Source organism: Ptiloglossa arizonensis, chromosome 2 (genome assembly GCF_051014685.1).
Source record: "Ptiloglossa arizonensis isolate GNS036 chromosome 2, iyPtiAriz1_principal, whole genome shotgun sequence".
Taxonomy (NCBI): Eukaryota; Metazoa; Arthropoda; class Insecta; order Hymenoptera; family Colletidae; genus Ptiloglossa; species Ptiloglossa arizonensis.
This window is the reverse complement of record NC_135049.1, coordinates 26,660,029-26,687,869: the sequence shown is the minus strand read 5'-3', so window position 1 is coordinate 26,687,869 and position 27,841 is coordinate 26,660,029. Positions and strand designations below refer to the sequence as shown.

Here is a 27,841-nt window from a genome sequence, read left to right as displayed (position 1 = left end):
ATGTACGAAAATACGTTCGCGTAAATGCGGTCCAACGGTATCGCGAAACGATATTGGGAAAGTTTCGGGGAATTGCGAACCGTTTTCAGTTTTCTCGAGCCAAGTGGAAACGCGTTTGTCCGTTCGCAAATCTCGAGAAACATCGACTACGGAGCGTTTAACGAGGTTCGAGGGGCGATCCAAGGGTACTTGGAAATAGTGATTCGCGTTGAATTTTTAACGCGGAAGACGAAAAAGAAAAACGAATTTTTCCCAACGATCGAACTCTTCGAAGCTTCGTACGCGTTTCGATGATCGCGATCCGCGATGGCTTCGACGATATTTCCGTTCGCCTTGTCTCGTAGTGTTCCACCCGTTAAGAGAAGGTATGTACCAAAAAGCAGGTCACGCAACGGCGATAACGGTAATCCGTGCAGCGGCGGTGCAATGGCGTCCGCCATGTGGAAAAGCAAACGAAGAAAAGTGTTTCGTCCGTGTAACTCTGGCGCGAGTCGGACTCGATTTGTAATGACTACGGGCGGTAATGATCGCGAGGGTTTTTCCACGGAATCACCGGTACCATTACGGTGGTTGGTAATTTGGAAAGTCCGTGCTAAATCGTCTCTTTCGGACGAGTCATACTCGTTTAATTCCGAGGTCTGTAGACCTTACCCGTGAATCGTAAATTCGTGATATTTCTCGAGACAGATATTTTTCTCTTCTTTTTTTTTTTATCTATCCGCGCCATTCTTATCTCTCCCGGTACGTTTTCTAGCTTCCAGATTCGTCTCGGAACTATTCTAGACTAACGAACCAAGGTCACGGATTGTTCTACAATCGTTTCAGAAACACGCGCCCGTACCGAGCGGAAAGTCCCTCGTGGACGCGTAACGAGAATTGAGATTACAACGAAGGTTCGAAAACGGAGAAATTACTCGGTCCGGTGTTCAACTGGACAAAGAGCACGAAATTGATTCGATTCGCTCTATAAAGCGTAGTAAGTACGTGTCCCGCAAATCGAAAAGGAAGTCTGCGTTAACGGCACTCCGAATGGAAAAAAGATTCGAGTGGAAAGAAAATCGATCCGAGTAATGAAATTAGACGCGTACCGGGCAACGTGTTATTTCCTGCGTCCGCGATCGCGAGAACACGATTGGCTCGCCGATCGGCGACGATTAAACAAAAGGACGCGCGACCGTTTAACGGCTACCGGATATTATCGGACCGGCTGAAACCAATCCGCGAGCTTGGAACACGAACGTCGGCGCGCGTCCAACGACATCGAACAAAGAAACGTTATCGTCTAAGCGGGGCTTACTCATTCATCGACTATGCTTCTAGGCCCGTTGCTCATCCGGGCGCGCGAGCCGCGGACGCACGCCGCACACACGCACGCACGCACGCACGCACGCGTGCATGCATGCATGCATAAGAGAGCCACTCGATCCAGTTCGCGCGTTATCGAAAGGCGAGAGTGTCAACGTTCACCCGCGCGAAAGTGAAAATCTGGGGCTGCGAGCGGCGGCGGTGGCACGGGCGGTATACACTACTACGTTTGCCGATTGTCGACGGGCGGGAAAAGGCCGGCCCGCGGCGGTATCTAGGCTGCGACCCGCTTCACGATATCATTTGGGTCATTGTGTTTCAGCCGGGTCCAGCGAAACCGGGTGAACACGCCGCCGTACGGCGGGACGCCGGACGAATCCTACCGGCAGCCAGCGAACACGAGAGCGAGAGAGAGAGAGAGAGCGAACGAGCGAACGCGCGCACCTTTTCGACGCATGTGCGTGCCCTACGCGAGCGCACTATTGCGCTGCCGGGCTATACGCGCCGCTCTCGTTACATCACAGGCGACGTTGCGTAAAATGTACGCTGGCACACGCTCCTCTCTTCTGTTACGGAGTACGTGGCCGCCTTTCGCCCCTCTCCTGGCCCCTTTTTAAGCCCATCACCACCACCACCCCTCCCCCTCCACCCTCTGTTCACCGTCCCGCGGCAACTCCGACCGCCGTCGCCGGTAGCCTCCTACGACGCTGCCTCCTCGTTCCGACACGCGCCTTAACCAGCACCGCGTGAACTCGAACACACCGAGGCTTCTCGTTCTACGCGGCGAAAGTTTGTTTTCATTTTTTCCCCCTCCCCTCCCCTCCCGATCCCACACCCGTCGACGACCGACGCTCTGCCCGGCATCCATCTTCTCGTCTCTCCCTCCCGCCCCGCCGCGTAACGACCAACGAATCCGAGTCACGGATGCGAGGGTATCTCGTACGATCAGAAACGACGATCGTTCGGGGAAACCTAGATTCTCCGAGAACCATAGGTTAACCGTGTGCGCGACTTCCGCATTGCGATCGCGGTATTTGCGGCCATAACGCACGCCCCTGATCGTACGGATTTCACCGCACGCGACGAACGAAAAGCGCGTCCGTAGATCGCGAATCGTCCCACGTGTTTCGAAATGTTCGCGGTGGCCCGTACCCGAGAGAGCGTGTCGCAACGTGTTACGGGTGGAGAGAAGTTATCACGATACCTGATTATATTCCACGGTCGTTCGGAATCATCGTGCAGCCGATGGTTAGTTTCTTTTTCTTCTTTTTTTTTTCCGCGGTGTGTAAACACGGTACGCCGGTACACGCCCTACGTCGCGAGCCTAGGCCTCGTAGGAGTAATTTATTCATTCGTCTTGTTAAATCGTCGGAGTCTCGACATCCAATAAGACACTTCTCGTACGTAGCCCCCATATCGCCACCTACTCTCGGCGCTAGTTCTTTTCACCGGTGTGCGGCGGCATAAAATCGTTTAATCGATGGCACAGAAGGCCACCTATCTCGTCCCACATGCATTGTCGGAAGCCGGCTCGCCACGTTGGAAAGTCATAGAGCGAGCAAGAAACAAGAGCGGCGCAACAATGCGAGAAAAAGAAGCTCGATCGGTGCCTCGCCGCGTGTAGAACTCTTTCTCCTGTTTTCCCAATACCTCCTCGTGTCCGTGAGAGTCGACAGGATGCGTTGCACGCGCGTTCGTACGAGGACGAACAACGCGACGCCTTTCCTTGTGAATCTCGCGCGTGGAACGCAACACCGACTCTTGTATACGATCGGTACCTTCTCGACCCACTTTTCTGAGAAAGGCCCGACCTCGCTTTTCTCTTGGTGCAGCAGATACGCGCCACTTTTCCTCGCGTCCTCGCGTCCTATGCGGTACAACGCGCGTACTAAGTTTTTGTACCACCGGCCGCTCACCAGGGGCAGCACCGTCGAACTCTACGGCGATAGAAACCTGCCATACGGATTCTACGTTCTATAAAATAACCTATTCTTTTCGAATTTACACAGACAATCGACAAATACCAGTATCGTCCCCAACGAGATCCTCATTTTATTGGATCGTTCGAATGCCAATGTATCGTAACTGGATAGTAACAACAATCGGTTATTGACAAATTGACGAGTTTTGCCAAGATTATGTTGCAAATAAATACAGTTACAGCGAAGCGTCATACCACACGCGGTGCCTTCCTCGTTCGGTATTATCGATATTAATTGCTAGAAAGTCCCAGAGGACTTACGCGATACACATTCTACCGTATGTTACCTTCGTTCGTACAAGGTTACATTATCGATCATAATTTACGACGCGTGCTGCATCGTTACGTCAGTACGACTGGTTTACGACTGATATTGTTAGGGTGGGAGACGAGACGCATAAACTTACGCGCGTTGTGCTCACAATCAGCTGTTTTTGCGAAGCGTGCGCCAACCTTACCGAAAAAAAAGAAAACGGTCGAAAGTACGACGCGATCGGATACACTGTCGTAAATATTTTCGGTTCTCGATTCATCGTTTCGATTCTGAAAAGTTCGCGATTTTATTTGTTTATATCGACCATTCAGGACGTTTCGCGTTCCGCGCTCGAAATCAAGGACTGCGCTTTGGCACGAATTTCGAACGACACGCTCGTTTACTTTCACACGGACAATGAAGTTTCGTTCACGGTTAGGGTTACCAATCGTATCGTTCCAAAAGTACCACCCAAACTTTTCGAAGCGCTGAAACAACCTACTCTTATTTCTCATTCGTCGAATCTCTCTCTCTCTCTCAAATGATAAATTGAAAAAATCAAGTTACGAAGAAACGATTGGCCACAATTTTCCCATTGTCGTACAGCAGGAACGAAAAATTATTAACCGTTGTCCGAAGTCAGAAATACTTGTTCGATTAAAACGTAACCTTACAAAATTTGTTAAAGTTCTTTATCGCTCTCTACTGTGTACGTTCGTTGCAAAAGTACTGTACATTGTTACTTTAATTTTTCGAGTTAATTCGATTCTTTTCCTTTCTAGTCGTTCGATGGAAATTTTCGTTATTTTATCGAAAACCTATTGCGTTTCACCAACCTAAACAAATTGTGTCCAATTCCATCTCGCGTGGTCTTTTCCCGTGATTCCGGGGATGATAACCCCATTCACGGTCAAACGAATGCTGTTCGAGTAACACCACGATGTCCCCCAACAACGGTGTGGAACGCGTAGCGAGCGGTCGCGAGCCACGAGCGGCGATTGCTTCGCCCGATGGAATTCGAGAACGACGATTCCGGGTAATCGTACCGGCACGCGCGTTCCATTTTGCAATTCCGTGCCGTCACGTCGGGCGTGCAACTTATTAAAAGTCCGCGCGTCTCGCGCGTACTACGCGCCGGTTTCGATCGGAGCCTTGCGAGCGATCGCACCGCGATGCATATGTATTGCACCGTCACAGAGCTGTTCCAATATCCAAGGTAATTGTACTCAAGCGTGCTAATGATTGCTACACGGGCGCAATCGCGGTAAACCAAACCACGGAGGGAGAGAGGCCGCAGAGCACGAGCAGTAGAGAGAAGGCGTTGCATTGTAAACTCTATGACCGACTTTACGAGCGATCGGCTAGGATGCAGTGCCTCTAACGGCCGGTCGACGCAACTAACCGCCATGTTGTTTCCAAACCCGAAATCAAGCTTACAGCACTTTACGAGGAGAAAGGAGAATTGATCGTTCCCCTCGTATCCCCGATAACGTCATAACTTTAATTCGTACGGTGGAACGTCGATTATCGGGAACAATGGAGAGAAACGTTTCTCCGTAAATGAACGTTTTTTCTTTTTTTGTCAATAATCGAGTCGCGGAAAAAAATAATAAAAAACTTCCAAGAAACCGCGAAATTTAATCTCTCCCAACGTTTATTCGTCTTCGAATGGAAGAGAACCTCGCGATCCTTTCGATACGCTGAAAAATTCGAAGTCAATGCGAACAAGATTGCAATTAACCGTTTCGAGGTTACGACGCCTCGGCTGTAATTTTCTCGTATCGATATGTAAAAACGTTCGGATGTCGTAGCAACAATATCGGTTATAATCGGGATCTCGGGTATCTATCTACCCATTCTACGTTGCGTACGTTTGATTTTTCGTAGACAGTTCCATGATAAATGGTCGCCCATTTTCCGGGCGGAATTTTCTAGGAAAACATGGACGCGCGCGTCTATTAGTTCCGTCCGATTATAATTTATCGCAGGAAATTATGTGACGTAATTGCAACCGTTCCCGGAATAATTCCATACATTGGTGATAAAAAAAATCTCGAGCGAGGAGTCGAGTTCCAGAATCATAGGTCACCCTTTGTCTTCGCTGTTGTTTATGCCGCGGACACCGAAAAGTCATCCGGTGTGATCGATAAAAATAACCCCGTGTAGAGCGAGCCCCGCGAAAGATATTAATTTATAACGCGTGGAGCTCGCCGCGACCAAGGGAACACGCTCAATCCACGGTGCCTCCTCGTATCGTTTCCAGTTTCTGCTCGTAGCCAGAAGCGTAGACGGATACATGAACGCCAGCCGGTCCGTGACTATAAGTTAATACTTGCACAGAGTGGCCATCCGTGATCCATCTTGCGTAACCTATTTACCGGCAAAGTGGTACAAGCACGTATGACATAATCCCGTGCAACAGAACACGCACTGTAGATTCCGGCCTGTTCGAGTACTATTTTAAATAGCCCGTGCGCCGGTGGTGCGCATGCGCGGCAGTTCACGCCGCATGGCACGCTGATGCGTGGCATTACGCAAATGAAAAGTACGCGAAGAAGACCAACGTGAACGGACACGGTTCTTTCCAGCAACGGGGATATCGTTGCGACCAGGGACTCGACGCGACACGTTGGTCCAACAACCATAAATAATTTTCCACGATATACTTAAATATTTAACCATCGATGGGTACCTACCGTGTAGCAAAGAAGAAACACACGTTTCGTGAATACGTATCGTATAGAAAAGAGAAGATTTTTTCAATAATTCTTTCCGTCTTTTAAATTCATTTTCCGTATTATCCTCGAAAAGGATTGGAATGGAACGATCGAAATATTAAACACCAAAGGACTTTGCCTTACGAATTCTCGAGTTTGTACAAAAAGTTCTGTATGTACGAACCTAACCAAAAATTCAACGTCGAGAAACACTCGGGACGTCTTCTGTTCCAATATCGTTTGATTTATAATTCGTTTGATCGAATTCTATTTTTTGTTACTCTTTCTGGATTTACAAACCGCTCGCCCACGATCGATGACAAACTAGTAGATTTGCGCGGAGTTAACCAATGAATCGTAACACCCGAAACACGCGCGAACAAAGAGCCCGCGAAATGTATCGAGCTCTCGATAATTAATTTCTTTCGCCGAGAGTTCGCAACCTCGAACGGATCGGGCGTAAGAAGGAGGGGGACGGGGTACAGAGATTGGCCACCTGCTGCTGCGCGGCGCGAGCAACTAGAGCAATGAATTATCCGTCGTGTATCATCGAGCTGTCAGCAGCTGTTGGATGGACGCTCGCCGGTTCTGCGAACGAGAGAAATTAAACATGCCGGATTCCCCGGGCGAAGCTCGCCTCGACATAGCCAAGCGAAAAGGAGGAGAGAGCAAATTGAAGATAAGGCGTATTTACCGGAAGTGTCAGCGGCGAATAGATAACGCGCGGGATCGCGGCGGCACGAAGAAACATCCGCGTAGCTACGTCACCGACTGGACAAGCCCAACGTATTTACCGGGGGACTTGTTTACATCGCGCGGTTGCTCCGATGGTGTGACGCGTGTGTGCGTGCGCGTATATATATATATATATATATATATATATATGTATCAACCCTTTCGGTACAATGCGCCACTATGGTGGCTTCCCGCTAACCGATCGCTTGGGACTAGTAGCGGGCTCAAGGCCGGATCGAATCGCTGCGAATCTATGACGTCAACTTCTTTTTGTTTACATTTCGCAATACTCTCTTGAAACCACCGTTTTCTGATCAGATATAACGAATTAAATTCGTGGAAAGAGTAACCCGACACGATTTTCGTGACGAGAGTTCGGAGAAGAGTCGCTACAGGGAACGAGAGAAACAATGCGAAGACGAGAGAATTTTCCCACGGAACTTTCGAGAACAGCGAAACTGCGCGAAAATCATCGTGGTTCTCGAAATCGGATTTCATACGGATTCGTTTTTTATAAATCGAGACCATTCGATCCCGCCGTATCGGTACGAGTCAAAAGGTCCTTTTCCATTTTGCAATCCGCGGCTTCGTTATCGAGATATAAACAATTAAAGTGTTTACGCGTGCGAACGTCACGGTCACGTGTTCCCCGTGTGTGAGTGCGCGTATGTGCAGCCGCGCGATCAGCTGACTGGGATATAAGTAGCGCGTACCGGGGAAGCCGCTACGGTAAACTTCAACCACTCCTATCTCGAAAACGAAACACCGGATTGCAAAACGATACAGGATTTTTTCCAATTCCCTTCGGGCGAGAATTTTTCACGAACTCGTCCCATCTTCGCGGAACACCTTGTATCGATTCGCGTGCGAAACCTCAAGGCACGTTTCCGAGTTAACCTATCGAGCTTGCGTCGTACGTTAAAAGCGGTTATTTTATCCTGTACGTTCGAGACAGTATCGAACGAGTCGAAAGTCGAATTCCAAATCGTTCAAAATCTTGCTTGTTCGCGTTCGGTCGTTCCACGTAATGTTTTCTTTTTCGTTGCGCTCGAATCGTAGTTCTTCGTCAAATATCGTAATACGTATTTATCCCCGTATTAGAACCGTTCCTAACGAACGAGAAGAAGAATATTCCGAGGTCGAAGGATCGCTCCTAATGTTTACATCGCGCGGTTATCCCGAGGACGCGACACCGTACGTATGTATATAGATATAGTCGGGCCAGTTAGGTTCGGTCAGCCGCTGCCGGGATATCTATCTTTGGATCCACGCACGAACCGGCGCGCAGATCTCTTACTCAATCGTCTCACGCCCGTGCCGGTGACCAGTGACACCGTTAAACGCGGCCATTATTTCGAATGCGCCCCGCGGGTCGGATATTTCCGTGGTGACCGTAGATAGAGCCGATGGGTCGCGCTTAACGGCGAAACGCAGTACCGCCGCGGAACGCATTACGCGTACAATGTTGTGCGTTACCTTTTCGTCGCGGTGAAATGCATGGGCGTCAGTGACACTCAACTCTCTCTCTCTCTCTCTCTCTCTCCCCGCGCCGAGGACACGTAAACGTCGAAACACAGGACGCGACGGACAGCAGTGACTCTCGATTGACGGACGCTCGTGTATGGCGTAAGGGAATTCAGGGTAATATGAACACCGTGGGTGATACGAGCACCATTGTTCGAACGCTTTGAACATTGCGACAGAACATTTTCTTAACCGATGATAATACGAGAGCGAACGTATGTTACGTTGTATTACCGTTTCGAAAAGTAATCGTCCGTCGAAACGATACGGTATCATCGTATTCGACGCGCGACAGTGGTTTACATAAATATGTAAATAAAAATGTTGCTACTCTCCCGTTATCGTGGTTCATTTTGAAGAATAAACTTAACCACGACCGGTTCGCGTATTATTGTGGTGGAAGGAAGTGGAGGATCCGTGTACAAGTTACTTTGTTTTCCCGTTTCTTTAACGGTCTCGTAAAAGGTGAGGGTAAACCGCGCACAGGCCTCGACGCGGACTCGTATCGCGAAACCGAACGTTATAAAAACGGGATGTTCGATCGTTGCACGAACCATTGACGAGTGCACGATACCTACGGGAGCGCGCGGGAGCTTGAAAATTACCACTTACGCGTACATACTTGCTCCAACGGGTAAACGCTGTCCAGTATTTACCGATTCACGCTTCGGTGACCTTCGACGTCACTAAAAGTCAGCCATGTACGCGTATTGCACATAGCATGTGTAAACAGGTACTGACGCGCGAAACTACTTGCATCATTGTAGTCTATTGGTGCATTAATTGTGACACCCCGCGATTAAAGGTTACGGACGAACATAGTCAATGGAGAAGGGTACGAAAACGTTGCTCGACCGTGATTATAAACCAGAAATAAATCCGACGTGAAAGTTTGCGGCAAACGCGCATTTGGAAGCTGATGCACGGCAATTCCACGATAATACGTCATTGGTTATCGAGGAATTTTAACGAGGAAAAATCGACCATTTTTTCGTCTCGATTCGAGACCGAGTCTCTCGTGTGCGAAACGCTCGGTATCCGCTAATGAAAATCGCAATTTGTATTTTTTGCGCGACATCTTCGCAAACGTATTATCAACGGATTCGTGAGATTCTCCCGATGAGAACGAGTCCAAACGTGACCTCGATCGGACTACTTCCAAGTATACGTGATTAAAAATTTTTAAAAACGATTCGAGTCACGTTTAATTTAAAACCGTCCGAACGAGGTCGTGTTTGGACTCATTGTCACTGGGAAAATCCTGTCGATCCATTGATATCCAATTAATACTCCTACTCCCGTTAAGATCAATTGAGAAATATAAACAAATTTATTTTCATTATCGTACGCGCTAATTAGATACACTACGAGAGATAGTACAGTCTCCGGCAGTGGTGGATCGGCGTCGTCATATCGAGGGAGAAATCCGTCATTATATCAAGGGATTACTGCACTACACGCTGCTAACAATAGATAAAGGTACACGCATTACCCCTTAAGTAGGCGCGCGGTGATTTAGTAAGCCTCCACTGGAATACATTATACGCTGTTGCTTGATGTACACGTGCTATTTTGTGATTAAATTAAACAAAAATTGCACACACTGCTTACGAAACGAAGATAAAGGGAAAAACACAAGCTGTACAGTTATAAGTAAAAACCATTTTTCGATACAATACAATGTTTTCCGTACCTTTGTCGTGTGTATTTAATTTTCGGTTCGTCTAATTAAAAAGTAGCCGATCAATATCAGGCAACAGTGTGTAATTTACTCCGGGTGAGTGTCTACTAGATGATTAAGGGTTAAATACCTTCGTAATACAGCGATATACAAATTTCCTCGCGAATATCACGGACAGATCCGCTGGGTGAACATAAAAATATCGGAACCGGACACTTCGGTTTGACCAGATCCGGTTCATTTTTCCCCGAGCGAGCGAACCGGCAAGCGCGCGAGCGCGGGCGCGCTCGCGCTCGCGCGTTCACGGTAAAGTTTCCACGAAATGGAACCGTGGTCACGCCTGAGCTACCTAACGGAGGTAGAAAGATATTGCGCTAATGCGTTCCACGTGGGGTCACCGGTAGCCGGTGCACTGGCGAGTAAGTACTACCCGTACTCGCCTCGTACATAAACCGAGCTCTCCCGCATACACGTAAGCCTTGCTTACGGATAGCGCTCCGCCAGTGCTTCTCATTACGAATCCAACCGCGCCCACATAGCGGTATCGAGGCTGCGTATATTTCTCCGCCACGCCTGACCGACCGTAATAGCGCTATCCCTCGTTTTATGGGGTATTTATTGCGTTGCGCTCGCTACGCTTTTCTACGAATGTACAAACATTCGCGGCTCCGGAGAGCCGCGTCCGCGTAGCTCTCCGCGTCTTGTAACTCGAGATAGGCGTGTCGAAAATCGACGACCTGGCGTCACTGGTGTATCGCGCGACTCTAATACCGCTAGCGGATGCACACAAGCGAGGCACAGGCGCATTTCCTACCCATTCGTTAGCTCGTTGTGTTCGTCCGCCACGAATAATATACCGCTGACCGGGTCCCCGGACGTACCGGGTTGCTCTTTTTACTCGCGAATATTCTCAATGGTCGCAAGATTACCACCAACGAAACGGATTCGATTGCCGCCGCCCGCCGCGCCGGTTTCTGCGTGGCGTATAGCGTGGCTACGTTCGCATCCAGATGCAACGTTGCAAGGTAACGTTTTGCCCCTTCCATCCTTCTCTATCCCGCCCGTGATGGGGGAGCGTGTTCTCGCTCATGCGCGCCGCGTAAATGGAACATCCACTCTATAGGTCGCTTTAAGAACGAGGTCACGAAAATTAAATTTTCTGATTAACGGCGTGCGCACACACCCGACGTACTACCCGGCTTGTCACCCGCTTCGAGGTCTTTACCTTTTGGCTCGCCGCGGATCCAATCCGGTCGCCCTGTTCACGAAAAATCGCCTCTTGCCTATGTAAACACGCTGCAATTTGTCGAGCATGTCATCGATGCAGCCGGGTGGTGTTATCGCGCGAGAACGCGTTTCCCCGCTCTGGAAAGCAGTCCTACCGACGTTCACGCCGACCGAGAGAGGAACGCGACGTGTGCGCAGGCGCGCGAGCCGCGCTTGATGCGCGCTAACCTGCTTGGATGCAACGAGACCCGGCGGGCGTACGGATGACGTATCAAACCTCGTTATGCTTAACGTGCTCCACTCGCGGAAGCTTTGTTCCTTTTCTTTCGAACAGCTCGTCGACGATTCGCAGGGCAAATATAACTTTCCCGTGTCTATTTCGAGAGGTCCGGTGCGCCCAACGTAAATAAAAGTGAAACCGTGCTGCACTGAATATGTATATAAACTCACTTCGTCGAAATCGCGTTTTTCCCTGTTCGATTTTTCGATTCGATGAAAATTGAAATTTGTATTGTCGTCGTTGAATACACGCGACGTAATACGTACCACTGAACGTTTTCTTTTTTTTATTTATTTTTTAGTTCGTATAGAACGCGTTTGACCCTAACCTAAAATTACCGAAAGACCGGTAACTTTCCGCCATGTAAAAAATAAAACTATTACTCACCTCTTGTCCGTTCGGTGCGATTATTACGTCCACCTCGTCGAGATGCTCACGATGTTGCGTGACCTCCGCGTGAATTTCTCGTCCGTTGTACGTCAAATAAACTTTCTGACCGGGCACGAGTCGCGCGGTTGTAACGGATCCGAAGCCGGGTCCGATCAGGTCGCGATCGGAGTATTCGGTGCTCGGACTCGGTGGACGACCACCGGGCACGGAATCGAACCGCACAGAGTAACGAGTCTTCGGTGTAATGCTAAGGCCTGACTCGGAGGCGGCTGACGCCGGCGTTTTTACGGCGTGAATGACGCCACTATAATACTTCCCGTCCTCGCCGGGAGCACACACTCTGGTGCCGATTATGCTGCGTTTCGCCAGCCTCTTACCCGTCGACATTATTCGTGGGATCTGCTAATAAACGATTTCTCGGTGATCACCCGGTAAATCGATATATCGTTCGACCGCACTGATTTTCACGGAGCACCGCGATGTATTTTCTCGAAAGTATCTCGCGCCGAATGGTCTCTCGTAAAGCTCATTTGCACTAGTTTCTTCTCGCCTGCTTCCAGCTTTCCACGATGAAATACACTAGACGCGATCGTGAATCGTAAACGATAAGTCGATTGATCGATCACACCGCGAAGCAGGAGATAATACACACACGGTCCAACAGTTCGAAACTCGTGATGAACAATGCAAACGACACAATCGATATTGTACCTATAAATCGATCGAACATTCGGAAAATTCACTCCCGAAAATTTAATTACCGATGCACCGTTCGCGTCGTTCGAATTTTTGCTATTTTACCGAACTCTCCCGTGAAGATTACGTCGCTTTAGGTCATCGTTCTACCGATAACTCGTATGCACCGGTTAGATCGACAATTTCGCATGAAATCGTGATTGCGATCGAATCGATTTTTAGACCGTGGAAGGACGCGGCGGCCTTCGCGGCCTGAACACAGAACTCAATGTATCAACAAAACGGCGTGCACCGTTGCCTGGGTTTGTCACGCCGTCCGCATGTTCGAGGCACTTCGTGATCGATTTGTGATAATACGTTGGCGTGCACGCGGTAGATAGCATAATATATGACTAACGCTTGCCGGTAAGTAGAAATCCGGCGCTTTACGGTAGCCTGAACGAACAAGCGGTACACAATGCGATGGTATACGGGCAGGAGTAGGACTCGCGGTACCCGACATGTGACGCACAGCTGAGCGACCGGGAGGGACTGAGGAGAGACTACCAAGCGGCTTTCACTGCGCCGGCCGGCCGCCCGCCCGCCCGGGAAAAACAGCTGATAGATAACAACAAACCCACGTGACCCGGCCTCGAGCACCGATTGGACGCGCGCGCTGACCTACTTACTCTCATTGGCCGTCCGCCCGGACAACGAGAAGAACGGGAAAAAATCGCAGGCTAGAACCCTAGCCAAAGTGCTCGACTCGACGAGACCCTCCACTTTCTCAGCCCTCTCCACTTTTCGTACGGCTGTACTCGGCGTCCCTTCTGGCGTCCTTCTCTTTTCCCCCTGTGTACGAAGTACGCCAAACTACATACAGATCTTACGAATTTATACGTGCTTTCGCTCCATTTCGTCGATCGAGTGTCGAAAAGCAACTCGAAACGTTGATTCTGTACAGTTTCTTTAAATGAGATTTTCGTAATCAGCTGGTAACGTTAAACATACAAGGCGGTCATTTTGTCATCAGCTGAGAACGCTTGTGACGAAATCCATGCGAGTGATCAGTCTGCCGACATATACGAAACTCGTGTCAAAGAAGCCTCGCTTCGTAAGATATTCCTACTGCCGCTCAAATACCATACTGTGTCATCGTTTTAATGAAATACCTTGAATTTTACAGGGATCTTAACATTAAGAGGGAGTAATATCTGCACGAAGCCGAGGAACGCGTATTTCATGGCAATAAAATGCGTTTTAGCAGAGAAAAATGATGCGTGTGGTTCAGCTGTCAATAGAAGGCGGCCATTTTACGTCAGCTGAGAAGGTCGGTGACGACACACGCCGAGTGAAATATCTTCGCAAGATGCTCGAGCTTCGGAAAGTGTGTTGCAAAGAACCTCACCTTCGAAGCTATTTCCAAGGCTTGTCACTACACCGCGAGGAATGTATCCATTTTATTTATTTAGAAAACAAACGGGCGCTGTTTATAAAATAAACGAAACGAATTGCAAACAAGTCTCGAAAGGTACGATGAAAAAATTCGCCGCGAAGCCGGTACATATGTACTAACGTACTATTGGAATCGTGTATTTGTTATTTTTGGAACGGACCATCATGATCAATTTCATATTTAATTGTAATAACGTCGACGAATTAACACTTGGTGTCAGCTGAGGGCGCCAGTGACGAAACACGGCGGAGTGGATAGTCTTCGACAGTAAAGATTCACTTTCTTAGCCGATGCGTAGTATCATACTTTCGGAAACTGGTGCATGACCGTGATCGTTTGACCATTGCGAGTAGTGATGATTCTGAAGAGGCACGGAATCATGAGTACGTCAACGAAAAGCCGGCTTATCCCGAAAACACTATTGCACCGATAAATCGATCCGATGCCGTGTCGTCGACGAAGGTGAGGCAGTTGCAGTGCCATACCGTATGCTTGTCATGGCGGCGCGGCGTGGAGGACGAGCAATGAAAATGGCCGGAAGATGCGAAGGGGCAGTGGGGAGGGATGGTAAGGCCGAATAGAAGGCAACGGTCCACGCGTTCTCAGCAGCCTATCCTAGATTTATTTCCGTGGATGTTGCGCAATAAACACGCTGCGCTGTTAGCTCACTGAATGCTACCCCTCGCTTAGCTTCGAAGAGGTGCCAAGGGCTAGTGAGTAACATTTAATTGTCACCGACTATCGTTCCTTTTCGTCAATTAAAAAAATATTGTTACTCTGTAATTATTTCTTGTTACCAATCTAACGGGAGTCTTACAAAAAGAGGTGTCCAAGAGTAACGTTGAGTTAAAAAATGAATTTTACACGGTAATTGAGCATGAAATACTGAAATTGGCGATACATAGTTTACAAGATATTTAATGTTAAATATCGTATATCTCCGATGATAAGATAAATTTATATACGTTTTTTCTTTTTATTGCATAAGTATTTTTTACATTCGCGTTTTAAGCTTAACTTTTTTTTATAAAAAAAATACTTTCTGACTAAACAAAAAGTAACGAAAAAATTATATCTTGGTAACTACTCCCAAAGGGGCTTGAACTTGCGCCAAAATAGCACAGCTTTGGTAGACAAACGTCTGCGCTTTCAACTGCTCCCAATTTCGATTCAATTTCACGAGATAAATAATTGTCAATATTTAACACTAAATATCGCGTGAATTGTTAGCCATCGACCTTCTAAAACTATGTGTCATTCACTTAGGTATTTCAAGCCGTGTCACTATAGAAAATTTCATTAAACAATCTTTGTTACACCTGTGAACTTTTCCTTGTTAGTCATCATCATTGTCTCAATGTGATCATTTAACATAAACATATTTTAAATTCTCCTGGAAGCATTTACTACGTGGAAATGTTTAATAAAGTGGGTAGTATTAATGATTTTTATACGAAGTTTCTATAATTATTATTTTTTTTTTTAATTCACTCACGACAATCGTTTAGATATAATTAACTGTTTTAGTGCTTTTGCTGAAATGACAAGTGATTGCAATGCTGCAATAGGATACAGCGAACCTGAAACCAGTGGAAATGGTGGTGCTGCGACATCTTCATTTTCGTGAGCAAAAAACTGTCGATAGCGATATATGATAATTTCGTTCAAACGTTTTATCAAATTCTATTATTCATTTTTATTTTTTTCAATAACTGATAAATAAAGTGTAATAGAAATTTCTGCATGTTTTTAATAATGTACGTATACAATTTGATGTATAAAAATAATTATTCCGGAAAAAAATATTTTGTTATCTAATAAAAACTTACGTCCCGATTTAAAAATTGAATGTCAAAGTATTAGAAAATTTATTTTTCAAATTAAATATATTTTAATTCAATATTGTTTGTCTAGAGATTATTCAATCTCGGACACAAAATTCGTTTTTCTTATTATCACTGGTTCTTATGACAAAATTTATCGCGGTCATCAGTTTTGGTTTGCGGTAAAGTTGCTTTTCAAAGAATTACCCCCTATTTATGATACTCCATTGTTCCTGCTCGCAAGGCGTGTCAGTCAGTTTCGAAGAATTGGTACGGAAGGTCTGACAAATAACATCTAATCCCTAACTATATTTTCTATTGTTCTTTCTTTAAGGAAAACCCTATTTATTTCCTAATTCCCGAAATTTCGATAAATAAATATTCAAAGATTACTAACGACGGAAAGAACGTCTCGTCGTAAACAATTGTGTTTTCGTCAAGTTTTATTTATTCGGGTAATTCTGTACAGTTTTCGTGGAAATCCGTTATCCCATCCGTTTCCCGAAAAAAAATGCAAGAAAAGCATTGAGACGCTACACGATGACGTATCCCGATCATTAACACATCTACGAGCTGTACACATAGACGTGTAGTAAGATAAGATTACATTAGCAAGGCAATCGCAAGCCCCGTAAAAATGTAATACAGTCGTATCGTGAGTAAAGTTACTACGGTAAATCGTTCGCTGAAGTATCGGTATAACGTATTTTTGCGAAGTTCATTTAACGCTTTATTACCATGACTGATGGCACCACCGTTGGTTTGGTGGTTTCGCTCACTCTGAATTTCATCGGGACGATACTTGCAGCACAATCTTCCGAAACGTGTCCTCAGTTTTGTGTATGTGATACTTGGTACATGTTAGAGCGCGTCTCTTGCACAGGTTGCCATCTTTATAACATAGATACAGGTGCACCGAACAGTGTAGAGGCTTTGGACTTGTCAGATAATGTGATATCCTTAATAAACAATTTTGACCTAGCAGTAAGTATATTTGAACGAAACAATAATCCCTGAAGATACATTTTTTGGAAGTGTAAATATATGTACCGTGATATAATACTTTAAAGATATTTTCATAAAATTATTAATTATAATTTTTATACGTAATAGTTTAAATAGTTTAAATTAAACATTATTAAAATGAATAATAATGGTTCAATAGTTGTCGAAAATACACGTATAAAGAGTATATTGTTCTAGAATGCAGGATTGACAAGATTGAAGTACCTCAATCTTTCTGGGAATACGATCAGTGAAATCGGTTTGAATGCTTTCGATAACCTCGACAATTTATCAGTGTTAGATTTGTCGAAAAACCACCTTTACTATATTCTGGACGACGTTTTTGCCCAAAACAAAAATTTACGGATTTTAAAGTTATCGAGAAACCATTTCAATTCATATCTTCCAAAATTGCGATCCTCTTGGCTGACGGTAATTACAAAAACAATAATTCATATTTATTGTTTATAAAAATTGATCTTACAGTAGAAAGAAAAGTTATTTACGAATTATTCTTTTACACAAAAGATGACTTCACTGTTAACAATATAAAATACATTTTTGTTTAGGAGCTCAGCTTGGATTCATGTCAGATTAGTCATTTACCTGCGGACACGTTTATTGGACTTAAGCAGATTCAACGCCTCGATCTTTCAAACAATTTAATGATTCAGATGAGCAGCCAAGTCGTGAGCACATTGTATTTTTTGAAGAAATTAAATATAGAAGGGTATGATAAATGAGACAGTTAAAAATATCTAATATATTTTTACACCGTTTTACTAAAATAATTTGTTCAAATAAAAACTAAATTTTTATTTTCATAATTAGTTTGTGTTTCGTTTATTCGGTTTAAAATCGGAAACAAAATTTACATAAAAATAGTATACATTTTTTTCGTTATTCAAACATTTTACCATATGCAGATATACAAGAAACCATTAAGGTACAAGTAAAATTTAAACATGTTTTTTTATTCCAGAAATCCATGGTCTTGTAACAAAATTATGTACGATTTGCAAATATACCTTACAGACAAACAGATAGAATTTGATGAAGTTTGTATTAAGAAAACGAACCCGAAGAAATTTGAAAAGATGATTCTTCCACCTAAAAAGAAACAACAAGATTACCATCATTGGACAATTAAGAATACAACTATTCAGGAAACTGAATTGGTAACCAAGAATAACTTCTCGAATCCAAACAATACAAATCTGTCAACTTACGAAAAAACAGAAAATCAAAAACACAGTTTTGCTTTCTTTTGGTTCCTTGGTATCGGTTTTATATGTGGTGCTGCATGTGGAATGGTTATTTCTTATATATGGCTGTCTGGAAGATGTATATGTACTAGACATTGGCATCAAGAACATAATGATGCTTTCCAAAGATTCTCTCTACTGTCGAATTCATATTTACACAATAGTATAGACAGTACTGTACTCTTGACAGAATCTTGTCCAAACACTCCTCCACCATCCTATCGGGATGTTGTGTTACAACCGAGTCTTTACCGTTGTCTGTCGAGACATTCAAATTTCAGTAACAATACTACCGAATATAGAGAAAGGAATACATAACTTTAAAAAGTAATTCATTATTGTGGCATAACTGAACAAAATTGACAAACACAGTGAACTGTATAATTTAATAAGTGTTTAAATTTCAAATCTTCATGCGTTATATAGTTTTCATGCAACTTTACTAATTATTGATACAAACACACAGTTGTTGTTATGCGCTGCATATTAAAATCTGAGCAATCGACCACTAAATACCAATTAAACGAGCAACAGTTTTTGGGAGACCAGATTAAAACTAAATTCAGTAAACAAGTTATTGATAAACAATCACAAATGAATATATTCACAAACTGTATTTATTAACACAAATGATTTATGAGAATCACAAGTACATATTAATAGTGTAAACATATAAAACTACAGTACATAATCTAGGATACATTTCTTACAATTTATATTACAATTACCAAATATTTTCCTTATTTTAAACAATACGTAACAAGATTACTTATAAACGTTGTAAAGTTTAAAGAAATACATAATATAGTAATAATGGTTGTCTTACACTTGAAAGCACAGAGGAGATTTAGATCACCAAGTTTACTTCTTTAAATGGGCGATCAATTTTTTATGCTCGATTTTGATAGTATAATAAATTCTAAGCATAGAAGTACTAAGGTATTTTGCTATTTGTTTATATTCAAAATATCAAGCACATCTTCTAACAAGTTTTATAATTAAAATAAGAGAATGAACAAACTAAAATATTTTGAAAACAATATGTTTCGCAACAACTTTATTTTAGAAGTATAAAAAATTGGTTGTTCAATTTGAAAAAATAAACTTGACCTGTAAATCTCCTATACACATCCCCTTGTAAAAAACCATTATTATTATATTATGTATTTCTTTAAACTTTAAAACTTTTGTAAGTAACTTTCTCGCGTACTCTGAAATAACGAAAATATTCAGGTTAATAGAATCCTTAAGAGACAAATATATTATACAAATCCGTACTATTTTTACGATTTGTTGTATATTAACTTTGTTTTAATTTCAACACAATAAGCAGCAATTTAGGCACAACCATTATGATTGTCCGTCGAGTCTAATCATTGCGTTGCAATCATATTAGTTTTATCTACATTTTGGGTTGTACTTAACATAACAGTCTTGCAACCGATGGCGGCTATTATATTTTCTGTTACTTCGTGATTGTATCTCGTACCGCGTAGATTAGTTATCACACTTGCGTCGTGGCTAAAATCATTCGATACTAAACCGGCTGGAAGTCTCATTTTGATTTCCTCAATGATACCATTCTGAATTTCTAACGTGAGATTAAATCGGTAAACTTTGTCGTCTTCAATATAAACATCCAGAACACGAGTTATTATAAATTTTGGCGTTTTTCCGTAATTCCATTCCCAAGAATGAAACTCGTCTATTAATTTATTGAGTCCTGTAATATAATTATACATTATTAGATGGCAAGCTATTGTTTCGTTTAATCTTGTAATGTAACAAACATATATGAACATAAATTAAATCTATCTAGCATATTAAATAAAGACATAAGAGGTTGATAGATATTATTAATATACTATGACTACGGATTCACTATGCATGACACATGCATTTAACACCAAAACCTTAATAACAAAAGGATTAAATGTCCTTATTCTTCTAACATTATGTACCTGGAAACCAATCTTCGGTAGGATTGATAAATTGAAACCCTTTCTGTTGCTGAATAAGATCTTGTCCACCGTCTTCTAAAACTAGTGCTTTCGTACGAAGGTATTCCCAGCCTATTGCATCAATTAGTTTGTCCATACATATGTGAGAATTTATATCTTTTAAATTTATTATGGGAGACCTTGTAGATTCTGTGGCATTTGTTTCTACATCATTCTGTAATACAATAAAGACATTTATATATATACACATAAAAATACATATACTCAAAACATAATTACACTTATATGTATGAAATGGACTTATATATAGTGACTCTGGGTAAGTATATGAAGTAGTTCCTAAATTGTAGAAGTAAGTAATCTTTTATTTAGAATTAGTTTAGTTGAGAATTTGATATTTGTCACAAAAACTTATTCCATTTTTTTAAGTTTGTATCAAGGTGACTTTGTATTGTTAAATAAATTGTTACATTTTTCAATAAACTTACTAAAACAGCAATGTAACATTAAATGAAAAAAAAAAAAAAACATTGACCTTAAAATAACCTTAAGACAAAAAGAATGTTATCTTTAGTATCAAATCCTAAAGAAAAAATACCGAATTGTACAATAGTTTTATTGTATAACTGCGTGTCTTGTATCATTTGGCAATTACTTCACGCAACACTTATCTGAAGTGATATTGTGAAAAGCATCAGACACCCTGTATATGTCTTCGCTCAACTGTTCAGTAGACTTTGTACGATAAATGTGATAATCGTTCGAAAAATATTTACCTCTTTTCTTTCGAGGGCTAAGCTTAAAGCCGATTTATTTACATCGACCAACAGAGTGCAATGATGATATGCATTCGGTCGTCCTAATTTTGCTGCAGTACCAGATATCTGCAGTGTTAAGAAAATATAGATTGGGTTTTTGCGACGCGCGTTGAAAAAAGGTTGTTCCAATTCTTTTTCGATATTTACAAAATTACGTACTAATTTATGAACTTTACAAAGAAAATAAGAAAAAAAGAAATATATATTCCGATGTCCAATGTTTCCTCCAATAACGATAACTTTAAAAAAAAAAAAAAACCGATAAGAATTTGTTACGTACATCAACTACAAAAAAGATTGATATTTCAAAATGTATTAATGCTTAATATTTCATAAAGGTGAACGTATATGCATATAATTTTCATTATCAAAGAGCATATAATCATTTTTATGCGTATTTACATGTAAAAATGTAATACATATCATTCCATTAAAAACAACGAGTATTATTTTATTTTCGTTTATCGCTTCATTAAATTTATGAGACAGAGTTCATTCATTCAGTACGTACTCTTGGAACACCCTGTGTAAGCAGGAATATATGCGCTTCTATACATTACATTAAAAGATACTTTATATTTGCCGTTTACGACGATGTCTTCGCGTTTATTAATATCAGTTTTTACACCCCATTCTCGATACAGTGCTCTCGTTATGATGCCCAGATTATATTTTCGGTCGTACCGTTCCCGTGGTGTGAAGAACGACAGATTTAGATTACCATTGTCATGGTAGACAGTACCGCCGCCGCTATTTCGACGTGCCAACACTATACCACATTTTTCAGCCACTTGAACATTGTACTCGATCCATGGGTTTTGATAGCGCCCGATCACTACGCAAGGATCATTACGCCATAGGAGCAACAGATGGTGGTTCGTGAAATTGTAGTTCCTGTAGAACCAATCTTCTAGTGCTAAATTGGTGAACACATCAGTGGATTGCGATATGAATACTGACTTCTTTATCGAATGATTAAGGTCGTCTTGATTTTGATTAAAACTCGTCGAGTATCTTGACACTTGATACAAATTGCTGTATTGAGCTCCCCGTTTAATGACGATCATAAATCTGTTAATAAGAGACATTTTTTGTCGTGGTACGTGAAAATTGAGTTACTTTTTAAGTTTTCTCTTACGACAAATGAATTGAACAATGAATATATTAGGTACCGATATAAAAACCGTACTCCCTGAAAACAGTGTGATGCTAGCTTGTGAAATCAGTCTTCAACTAATAAAGCTGTGAGGCTTTTTTACTACCTCTATATGTGGCGAAATCAGCCTTGATTCCAGTTAATATTTTTATCTGTAGATAGCAGCTCTAATGGCCAGACTTTCTTGAAACGTCGGATTGACTTGCGGTTATAGAAATCAAATAATCGTGAAGGGCGATGGTTTGATGTAACCACTTCCACGTTTGATCCAGGGAGTTGATACGGTATCGGAGACCTAAACAGTCTCGACAGTCTTTTTGCATTCCTCCGTGTGCTGATAATTTGAAAAGGAACATTCAAATTACCCGCGACAAACGATATATGTACGTAGCAGTGACTTCTTATCTGGTTCACGTTTCGAGACACGAAGTGTTTCTGTTGGAGCACTTGAAGATAGTTACGGTTATGAATGTACACCAAAATTGATCAATGCACTCGCGGATTCGTAATGAATACTTAAAGCATTGGATTTTGATGTTATATGAACTCCGTGTGGTCGGAGAAAGTAGAGGGGGTCTTTGAATACACGCAAGAGGTTATCTAAGTTCGCAGCACAAAGTACAGCTGACCCGCCACATGATAACGCAACGCAACTCTCTTTACGTACTCTTCATAATCCGCCTACCCTCCCGCAGCGCTGTTTCAGGCTCGTAAATATTAAGAAACGTACCCTTCCATAAATGTTTCTATTCACCCTATTAATGAATCTATATGAATCTATTTACTGTAAAATAGCTTAATGTACAATTTTTATATATACTTAAATAATACTTAACGGACGTATAATACAATTCATTTTTAGCGAAGTGAGAATTAAATTTGAATTTTGGTCATAAATGAAAATTTAAAAAATTGGTAAATTACACATAGGCAAATTGTGTCTAAATTTACAAAAATTGAAAGTAGTATATATGGTTTGATTTGGTTCTATAGTCATAAATAGAATAAATTTAGACGAAATAATACTGTAATTCATTATAACGTATACAATTAATTAAAATTAATATACGTTTGTCGTTGTTGTTTCTTCTAACATTTTTTGCATTAATATCTACAGCACTGTATTTCCATAATTTTGATAGCAGGTCAAATCTTGTAAAAAGTCACGTTTACGTGTCATTTAACATCATATACTATGAGAGGGGGTAATTAAGGCCAATTGATAAGAACGTATCTCCTACCCTTCCGTGTAGTGCATTAGCATTATTATTGAATTTATAGTTACAATAATGATAAATGATTTCCAAACTACCGACATAAATGACTCGATTTTTATCGCATGTGCAGCTGATTGAAGTTTCTTTCGCTTTTCTTAGAATTTTTGTTTATAATAGTTATCATACGACTTTTATCTCGTACCACACAAATTGTCTTTAATTGCAGTCATATAAATGAACCTCGATTACGAGTCACTCATTTCTGTTCGTAGATTTAATTTTAGTTATGATATCTAAACGCATATACATACATGCGATAAAGATTCTGCGTACATTTTGTAACAGCTGAAATACAAAGTAATAATCGAATAATATTTTAATGTTCTATGCAAATGTATTCCAAACACGTTTTGTGCGTACCTATAATTAGTTGCATTTAAATAGTTTTTACGACTAAATTTTTTAAATCATAAATATATTAAAAGCTATCAATATTTTTCTTGTACAAATAAATAGATAAATAGATAAATACATTACAATGCATTTAAATTATTACATGAAAATATAAATTTATCATTATTAGTAGTGATCTAAACATAATCTATGAACGACAAAAGGATTAGATTTTGATTGGCAATCTACTAATTTCAGATATTTCTATTTCATAAATATTTTAGATTATTAATGCATAGATAACGCGTGCATAGTACGTGAATAATGTGTCCTATGGCTGTGTCAATAATTACAAATACGATAAAGAAAATTTATTTGCATAAAATTGGAAGTAGTGCCTGCAAGAGTATACTAGAATTCACTGTTTGTAACCGCTCACAATTTATTCGCACATTGTCTTTTTCAACCGTTAAAGTGAGATTTTTTTACAACATAAATTTTTATTAATATTATTGCAATAAATCTAACCATACTTCTTCGTGGGACGTTCAGGGGTCAGATCGTTCAACAAAAAAATACAAAGAGAATCGAAAAATAATGGAAAACTTACAATATCCCGAAGCAAATCGTGACGAAACCGTTGTTGATAATTACCATGGAACTGAGGTTAGAATAAGAAAAAAATAAACGCCTTTTTTATAAAATAATGTTCATTTATATGAAATATATTTTTATTTATCATTGAAATATGCACAATGGTACGTAACCTGAGGTCTAAATGTATAATATAAATGATATGAAATATGCTATTTTATGATTTTATTCATTAGGTACCAGACCCATATAGATGGCTAGAAGATCCAGATTCTGAAGAAACCAAAGCATTTGTTGACGCTCAAAATTCTATTACTAAACCATATTTGATGTCATGCAAGGCACGCCAAGATATTCATGATCGATTGAAACAATTGTGGGATTTTCCAAAATATTTATGTCCTGTTAAACGTGGAAATAAATATTATTTCTACAAGAATACTGGTTTACAAAATCAAAGGTAATAGTTGTAGATATTGATTCAATTTTAATACCATAATATATAAATATTTATTTTTCTAGTGTTTTATATGTACAAGATACACTGACCAGTGAACCAAGAGTATTTTTAGATCCAAATACTTTTTCAGAAGATGGTACTGTTGCAATTACTAGTAATAAATTTAGTGAAGATGGTAGTATATATGCTTATGGATTATCCAGTAGTGGATCTGATTGGTGTACAATTCATTTTATGGATACAGAAACTGGTATGATAATGCAGTTTACTTATGGACACATGTACACATTTAAATTGTAATCTTTATTACTTCATTCTTTAAACAATGTTTATATTTAGGTGAAAAATATCCAGAAATTTTGGAAAAAGTTAAGTTTTCCCACATAGCATGGACTCATGACAATCGTGGAATATTTTATGGATGTTATCCAGATCAGGAAGGTAAAACTGATGGTTCAGAGACAAAAGGTAATCGTGACCAAAAGCTGTGCTATCATGTTATTAATACGCCACAATCTAAGGATGTTATTGTAGTTGAATTTCCTGAAGAACCATTATGGAGGATGTGAGTGACACAATTATGTATTTGTTTTAATAATAATTGATTGATTATAGGTACTTGTAACTATGTACTAAATATTTCATGTAAATGATATTAATTTAATGTAATTTATTCATATGTATTTTTGTTTTTTTTACATGTATGTTTTCATATTATTAGAGGTGCACAAGTTTCTGATTGTGGTAAATGGTTAATTGTCACACCTGTGAAAGATTGCAAAGATAATTTAGTGTACTTCACGGAATTGCAACCAGGAATGGAGTTAAATGAAAAATTAAAATTAACTCAAATTGTTGATAAACTTGAAGCAGATTATGAAGTTAGTGATACACAGTATATACTTTCGTTTCCAAGGTTTTAACTTCCTTACTACTTTTTATCATTTATTCTATCTTAAATAGTATGTAACAAATGAGGGCACCATGGCTATATTTCGGACAAACAAAAATGCACCAAATTATAAATTAATAGTTATAGATTTCTTGGATTATTCACCAGAAAAGTGGATAGACCTTTTACCAGAACATGCTGATAATGTATTAGATTGGGCTTATGCAGTTGATGGTGATAAATTTGTAGCTTGCTATATTGAAGATGTTAAGGTAAATAAGCATTTTATAATGAATTTATAACCAAATTTTAACATAAATAAAAATAGAAATATTATTTACATAAGTAATATTACAAAATTCTCTTTTTTAGAACATTTTACAATTACATAGTTTAAAAACAGGTGAAAAAATCAGAACATTTCCTCTTGATGTAGGCACCATAGGTAATTTTAGCGGAGAGAAAAAGCATTCTGAAATATTTTATCAATTCACATCCTTTTTAATTCCTGGTATTATATACAAAGTTGATCTTCAAAATGACGAAGATCCACAGGTTAGTTTAACATTGTTTACGACAAAATCATAACTAATAAAATCTTAAAAATTATGAAATCATATATTTACAGGTATTACGAGAGATTAAAGTGAAGAACTTTGATCCAAGTTTGTACAAGACTAGTCAAATATTTTACACAAGTAAAGATGGTACAAAGATTCCAATGTTTATAGTAATGAAACATGTAAGTATTTACGATATTATTATTATGCTTGCACAAAGCGAATTATAGTAATACTGAATATTTAATTTAGGATGCAGTTTTGGATAGCTCTATGCCAGCTTTACTGTATGGTTATGGAGGTTTCAATGTAAGCATTCAACCTACGTTTAGCGTTACAAAGCTAGTTTTTGTCCAGCACTTAAATGGAGTACTGGCGGTCGCAAATATTCGTGGTGGCGGGTAAGCTAAGAAAGCATTGCTACTAGATATTCGTTTTTATTTATTACACAAAATGTTATAATTTATTCTAGCGAATATGGTGACAAATGGCATAATGGAGGAGAACTCTTTAATAAACAAAATGTATTTGACGATTTCCAAGCCGCTGCAGAATATCTTATTAAAAATGGTTACACTACAGCTTCAAAATTAAGTATCTTAGGTGCTAGTAATGGAGGTCTATTAATTGCTGCATGTGTGAATCAAAGACCTGATCTTTTTGGTGCTGCTATTGCTCAAGTTGGGTAAGTTAGTACAACGAATTCGTAATATTTTATAAAGTTTTTAATTTTTCATATTTTTTATATTTTATAAAGGGTGATGGATATGTTACGTTTTCATAAGTTTACAATTGGAGTTGCTTGGGTGTCTGATTACGGTAGTTCTGATGATCCAAAACATTTTGAAAATCTTTTGAAATATTCTCCATTGCATAATGTAAAAGTTCCGGAAAATGGACAATATCCAGCGACATTATTGTTGACTGCAGATCACGATGATCGTGTAGTACCATTGCATAGTCTCAAACTCATTGCAACTCTACAGCATACGCTTGGAAAATTACCACAACAAACAAATCCCATACTTATCAAAATAGATACTAAGGCTGGGCATGGCAGTGGAAAACCAACTATGAAAATGGTAAGTGTTTCATATACATGTGTGTGTGTGTGTGTGCGCGCGCGTATGTATATACATCTTTTTACTTACAAATTTTTATTATTTTAGATTGAAGAAAGTACAGACATTTTAACATTTATCGTCAAATCTTTGGACTTAGAATTCAAATTATAATACATACCAAGAATATTCACATTTTTTACATTTTATACTACGCATAAATCATTTAACACATTCAAGAACATTATGCAAAATACTGTTTTAAAATATTCTAGTACGCTTTTTCGCAAATTATTTTATAAAATAAAATTTCTTTTGTAACAAATAAAGAAATCATGAATTTACTAGTTTTCATACCTTCTTTGGGATAAAAAAAATACATTTTTCGATATTTATCACTGTTTTTTGATTT

General features: G+C 40.5%; 5 protein-coding genes and 1 long non-coding RNA gene across 11 annotated transcripts in view; 3 read left to right on the top strand and 3 right to left on the bottom strand.

Annotated features, from left to right (window-relative positions):
- The window catches only part of Glut4ef (Glucose transporter 4 enhancer factor), a 171,201-nt gene extending 157,871 nt beyond the window's left edge, over positions 1 to 13,330 (bottom strand). Inside the window, exon 1 of one of the 2 annotated variants that reach the window (XM_076304330.1) lies at positions 12,091 to 13,330. In XM_076304330.1, the coding sequence (XP_076160445.1) occupies positions 12,091 to 12,480 (390 nt within the window). In that variant the 5' untranslated portion in view covers positions 12,481 to 13,330. The remainder of the gene's footprint in view (positions 1 to 12,090) is intronic. The other variant, XM_076304335.1, reaches the window with a different exon arrangement.
- LOC143143271 (uncharacterized) lies at positions 29 to 13,998 on the top strand. 2 transcript variants are annotated; one of them, XR_012991073.1, is made up of 3 exons: positions 29 to 365; positions 9,875 to 9,994; positions 13,955 to 13,998. It is a non-coding gene; the product is annotated as an uncharacterized LOC143143271 (long non-coding RNA). The 2 variants fall into 2 exon arrangements; XR_012991072.1 differs by lacking the exons at positions 29 to 365; positions 13,955 to 13,998 and adding an exon at positions 7,858 to 8,632 and having other exon boundaries at positions 9,875 to 10,449.
- Positions 13,999 to 14,760: 762 nt separating this feature from the next.
- On the top strand, positions 14,761 to 21,349 carry LOC143143268 (uncharacterized). Of its 3 annotated transcripts, none has more exons than XM_076304336.1 (5): positions 14,761 to 14,937; positions 15,752 to 17,031; positions 17,251 to 17,484; positions 17,622 to 17,782; positions 18,035 to 21,349. In XM_076304336.1, the coding sequence occupies exons 2-5, from the start codon at positions 16,786 to 16,788 to the stop codon at positions 18,633 to 18,635; spliced, it is 1,242 nt and encodes a 413-aa protein (XP_076160451.1). In that variant the 5' UTR covers positions 14,761 to 14,937; positions 15,752 to 16,785; the 3' UTR covers positions 18,636 to 21,349. The 3 variants fall into 3 exon arrangements, with proteins under 3 accessions (XP_076160451.1, XP_076160454.1, XP_076160453.1); XM_076304338.1 differs by lacking the exon at positions 14,761 to 14,937 and adding an exon at positions 14,945 to 15,652 and having other exon boundaries at positions 15,733 to 17,031; XM_076304339.1 differs by lacking the exon at positions 17,251 to 17,484.
- Lipt1 (Lipoyltransferase 1) lies at positions 18,917 to 22,421 on the bottom strand. 2 transcript variants are annotated; one of them, XM_076304340.1, is made up of 4 exons: positions 21,657 to 22,421; positions 21,055 to 21,162; positions 20,279 to 20,492; positions 18,917 to 20,040 (listed from the first exon to the last, which is right to left on the bottom strand). In XM_076304340.1, the coding sequence occupies exons 1-4, from the start codon at positions 22,182 to 22,184 to the stop codon at positions 19,691 to 19,693; spliced, it is 1,200 nt and encodes a 399-aa protein (XP_076160455.1). In that variant the 5' UTR covers positions 22,185 to 22,421; the 3' UTR covers positions 18,917 to 19,690. The 2 variants fall into 2 exon arrangements, with proteins under 2 accessions (XP_076160455.1, XP_076160456.1); XM_076304341.1 differs by having other exon boundaries at positions 21,669 to 22,421.
- Positions 22,030 to 22,882, bottom strand: LOC143143272 (uncharacterized). Its single transcript, XM_076304342.1, has 2 exons — positions 22,359 to 22,882; positions 22,030 to 22,167 (listed from the first exon to the last, which is right to left on the bottom strand). The coding sequence occupies exon 1, from the start codon at positions 22,606 to 22,608 to the stop codon at positions 22,420 to 22,422; it is 189 nt and encodes a 62-aa protein (XP_076160457.1). The 5' UTR covers positions 22,609 to 22,882; the 3' UTR covers positions 22,030 to 22,167; positions 22,359 to 22,419.
- A 1,266-nt stretch (positions 22,883 to 24,148) lies between these two features.
- On the top strand, positions 24,149 to 27,775 carry LOC143143265 (prolyl endopeptidase). The gene is made up of 13 exons (XM_076304329.1): positions 24,149 to 24,336; positions 24,415 to 24,528; positions 24,693 to 24,916; positions 24,979 to 25,166; positions 25,256 to 25,481; positions 25,638 to 25,797; positions 25,880 to 26,080; positions 26,181 to 26,363; positions 26,437 to 26,550; positions 26,621 to 26,769; positions 26,841 to 27,053; positions 27,126 to 27,450; positions 27,538 to 27,775. Exons 1-13 carry the CDS (start codon positions 24,187 to 24,189, stop codon positions 27,601 to 27,603), a joined length of 2,313 nt encoding a protein of 770 aa, XP_076160444.1. The 5' UTR covers positions 24,149 to 24,186; the 3' UTR covers positions 27,604 to 27,775.
- The last annotated feature ends 66 nt before the right edge of the window (positions 27,776 to 27,841 follow it).